Source organism: Octopus bimaculoides, chromosome 2, assembly GCF_001194135.2.
Source record: "Octopus bimaculoides isolate UCB-OBI-ISO-001 chromosome 2, ASM119413v2, whole genome shotgun sequence".
NCBI classification, from domain to species: Eukaryota; Metazoa; Mollusca; class Cephalopoda; order Octopoda; family Octopodidae; genus Octopus; species Octopus bimaculoides.
The window spans coordinates 135,853,392-135,858,336 of NC_068982.1; the positions used below are offsets into that span (position 1 = coordinate 135,853,392).

General features: G+C 31.6%; 1 protein-coding gene across 2 annotated transcripts in view; it reads right to left on the reverse strand.

Annotated features, from left to right (window-relative positions):
* LOC106874007 (uncharacterized) overlaps nucleotides 1-4,945 on the reverse strand; it is a 101,180-nt gene that overhangs the window by 33,887 nt on the left and 62,348 nt on the right. For both annotated transcript variants that reach the window (XM_014921566.2, XM_014921567.2), the window contains exon 4: nucleotides 187-255. In XM_014921566.2, coding sequence (XP_014777052.1) covers nucleotides 187-255 — 69 coding nt within the window. The remainder of the gene's footprint in view (nucleotides 1-186; nucleotides 256-4,945) is intronic.

Sequence of the window (4,945 nt, forward strand, 5' to 3'; positions counted from 1 at the left end):
ATATATATATATATATATATATATATATATATATATATACATGTATATATGTGTGTGTGTGTGTATGTATGCGTGCACGTGAGGGGGTATGTTTATGTTTGTGTGCGTTTGTGTGGATAACATTTATATTTCGAGTTAGACTAACATATCTTTGATCATATTAAAATAGCATCAAAATAACCGAACCTTTTTAGTAAATCTCCAAATGTGTTCCTTCGATAAGTGTACCATGGATTTGAAGAGAGTCTTGCCCATCTGTAACAAAGAGCATATGAACAAACACAGAGATTAAATGGAATATCAGCCTTAAAATATTAGCCTTTCTTAAGGATGGCCTTAAAAGCATCTTATGAGATTATTTAGGCTGGGAATTAAAATCTGTTCAAAATAAAAAAAAGCCAAAATACAGAGAAACGAAAGCATGATTATAAGAAACATATGGATAAGAATATATATTGAGATATGTAAATTAATAAAGGTATCTACGAATATCTCCTTATCATCGCACAATAAGTATGTCTTTCCACTGAATGGCATGTCAGCTTTGAAGGAGTCCTTGGTTATTGAAATTATTTCTCCTTCATATATAGAGCTGGTTTTAATTACAATTTGGTAATTATAACACAAGTTCTAGAGGTGGAATTTTAATGAATCACGAATTTGTGTTGTATTTAATACACCCCTTTAATATACCGGTCTAAGCTGTTCAAATGGCTTTGGTCACTCTAAGCTATTTCTCATAGCTGATGTTTGTTTAAATCTTGTAAAATACATTTTAGCTGTAGATTTCTGATTTCCTTGTAATATAAATTAAGTACTTCGTTAAAGAACACAAGGAATATTTCGGTATAACGGAGTATAAATTAAGTTAAATTAAAGTGAGCCAAAAAAGAATTTTATATACAGAATGAATTTATATACTCTATGAAATTATACCGAAATTATGTTGCACATGATTTACCCTATTTCCTCAATGAGATGATTCATCTCAGATATTGAATGTCATATTGCCAAACTAAATCTGAAGACCTCAATTTCAAACCTTATTGAACATGTTAAGAAATAATCTGTCTCTGCATATTCAATATAATATAGTCTCCGTGTCTTCAATATACTTTGATCTGGATAATCCAACATATTTTCTCGGCTGAAAACTTCATTGTTCGGTTGCTGAACCTGTGTGTTGAACAGCGAGTAAATATTGATAATTGATTTTCAATTGTTCTCAGTTCACGAAACCAGTGAAGTGGGCCGCGGAAGCCGGAGAGATGTGAATAGTTGTTACTGGAAGTATGTGACATGGTCGACAAGATATTTCATCGAACAGACTGCAGTATCACTTCAAACCAGTGAAGCGTCGTACAGTCTAGTTATACTCATTACATTTTAGTGATCTTAAGATCAACAAAGTGACATTAGAGATATTATGCTTCAAACATTATAACTCATATTTTCTTCACAGTTGACTCTAAAGTTGATTTTATGTCGCGCTTGTGGCCAGGAAAAGTTTTACATTTCATACAATGCAAAACAGAACATATCAGATAACTTCGAATATTAGCATTATGTTTGAAAATCGATAGACTACAACTACAGAAATTTAAAAATACTTCTGATATCAAAACAAACTTTTCATTCACCTTCATTTTAAATTAAATAAAAAAGAAAACTAGAGTGCCTCTAATTACTAATTACGTTGCTTTTTGGAGAATGCAAGATCTGAGAGATGCATAATAATTATAAGGTCATATATATTTTCATAAGTATTTAAAAATTCAAATACTATTCAATGAAGCACTGCCGAATGTAAATAGAACAATTTGATATTTCTTATCTTACCCGTATCTATTTGATTTTACATCCAAAATTTCGAATTTTGTATGCAGGTATGTCTATAAAAGTATTACTCAGTGTTTCTAGGATGATCTTTCAACTATCTCTAACTCTATCTTTTCTTTTTGTTTAGAGAGAGTTTTGTTCTTGAATTCTTACTTTTCAGTATACTCTACTGAACATCGTCAACACATTCGTTATAAGACTAGTCATTTCAATATGGAACTCTTCAGTTGGGTACCAAAGATGTTTAAATGTTCTTGAGAAAATAAATGCTAAACTTACTATTGTTCAACGATCGTTATTAATTAAGTTTTAAACTTATCAATTTATACATATCTCATTAACTTTTTGTAGCAAATATAAAGGTTTACGATAAATATGAACAATCAATTTTATAAAAAAAATTTGGGGTCATTATTTGAGATTAAATATTAATTACATTACGTATATTACTCACCATCCCTTTCTTCGTCAGGCATTCTATTGATGTTTCGGGGACTTTTCCACAACCTTTGTCGGAGGTTGGCTATAGAATTGAAATAGCTAAACAACGACAAAAGTAAAGGAGAAGCAATCGAGAAGCTCATTAGGACTTGCCTGTGCTTATCAGATTGCCTGAACCACAACCAATGAAATGTACAGTCCTCTCCACACCGCTTTAAACCTTTACCGCATGACGTTTATTGGGCTCGTCGAAAACATCTCTTATTTATAATCATTTTCAGCAAAGAAAGAAATCCTTCATTTGTATTTTTTCTCTCATATGCTGCGTATTATTTTTTGTTGTAATTTTTTTGTTGTGTGTAACATGCAATGAAAATACCACATTTATATAAAATACACCTACAAATATTGATAAGTATTATATATAAAGTGCCATGCGGTAAAGCGTAACGAAATTAAGAAGAACATGTTAAATGAATCATATAAGGCCAGGATGTACAAAAATAAAATACGATAAATACAAATAAGAATAAAAACATCTACATGACAGAAATATATTTTTAGATATATTTTAGGCGTTCTGCACACAAAATCTAAAATTTAGCGCTTTCTGTCTAGAATACATGTTGAAAGAAAGTTTCACAAAGCAGAACGTGACAACATCAATATCATAAAGAAAACGAAAGCATTTTAATCATTAGAATCTGAAATCACGTATAGTTCGTAATATTGTATATATATATATATTGTAATGAGTTTATGTGTACAACTTAAATTGTATTTTCCACGAATTTATAAATATTAGAGATTAAATTTCAAATTCAGAGGGCATATATTATTTTGAAGTGTTGAAGCTATTTTATTAACTGGGTAAATGGTTTGTAGACCAAGATCTAAAAGCCAGTTATATTCTTATGTATGTATTATTGTTTCCACTGTAGGCACAATAGAAGAAATTTTGTGATGAAATGCTAGTCGATTAATCAACACAAGTGCTCAACTGCTGTGTATTTTATCGACTGCAAAGCGATGAAAGCAGAGCTGGCGTAATTTGAACACATAACCTGAAACCGGAATAATGCCGCTAAGCATTTTGTCCGGTGTGCTAACGATTGTGCTAGCTAGTCGACTTCTATATACAATATAAATGAATACGTATTTTCAACAATGCAAAACTGTAGTGCACCCATGTCATAAGCGGAGGGACTACAGCTAACTATGCTTTCTCGTTTTTAAAATAGTAGGAATTAAATTACATGAAGTTTGGCGGCTTTTTCTAGCAATTACAGCAGCTGTATTGAGGCTTTCACTTCGTCTCCAAGATTTAACAGCCATTTGTGGTTGGTGTAGCAACAGCGTAGAAGCTACCTCGTTTACACATTCATTGGTATCATTTTATCTAATTGCGCTCTGCTATCTTTACAGGGGTAATTTGTCTGTATCACTAATTAGCAATGGTATTCATCATTAGTAATATTCTCACCTCAAGAATAATAATAGAATCAATCAATATTATTGCTTTTTTGAAGGTAGTGGATTGACTGAATTTGTACGCAGTAAAATTTAGTTGTGTTGCTTAAAGTTCTGAGTTCGACTCCAGCCAAAGTCAAGTTTGTATTTCATCCTTCCGAGGTTTATCAAATAAATACCATCAGTTGATCTAATCGGCTGCAGCTATTTTTCACCTTAGCTGGTTTGTGCCAATCTAAGAAATTATTACTAAAGCATAAATCTGCTAACCTTACAAACGTAGACTACATGTACTACGTAGGTGTTTTGTGCATTTATTCCTATCATATATCTTAGCAATATCCTTAGTTATATTTTTATATCAAAATTCAAAACATCATTATTGTTATTACTATATCATTCCTGTTATTTCATTATTAATCTTCTTGTCCTATTTGTTAAACTCCAGGTACAACCTGATCCTGCAGTACTATGGTCAAACTTTGATCATCTCATATTTTTAGCAGATTTCATGTTCAAAAATCAGGTTCAATGTCACCGTTGTTAGAAAATATGACTGATTTCAGAATGAAATTGTTGCTCTTCATAGCAGTTACACTGGCGACAGACTGGATCATTGCATCGGTTTAAATATTGTTTTCAAAATCGTATTTCTTCGTGACGAAACTAAATATTGCCAGTGAATATCGACGGAATTAGTTGTAGGATTGTATTGTCATTGAACACAGGTTATTGATCTATTGACACATGGCATTTCACGATTATTAACCTGTAAGTCATATATTTTCGTTTGTTTTTATTATCTAAAGAATCTGCCATTGAATCAATTACAATAAAACTGCGTCTCTATTTATGAACACATGTGTGCATGCAGAAGTAATTATCATGTGAATAACTGCATTGCTGACTGCTTTTCCGCTTAGCTTCTAGACACTAACACTTATGTTAGTCATGTTCATAACATAAGCTATTCCTGACACTTGATACTTGATATATATGATTATATATATATATAGACATACATACATAGATAGAGAGAGAGAGGGTGAAAGGGTGAGAGGGTAAGAGAAGGGAAAAGAGTGTTAAGTATATATATGCACATATATGCGCACGTATGACAGAGAATATGTGTTTCTGTGCTTCTATATTTTCATGGACTCACACACACACAGACAGAAACATATGCATATATATA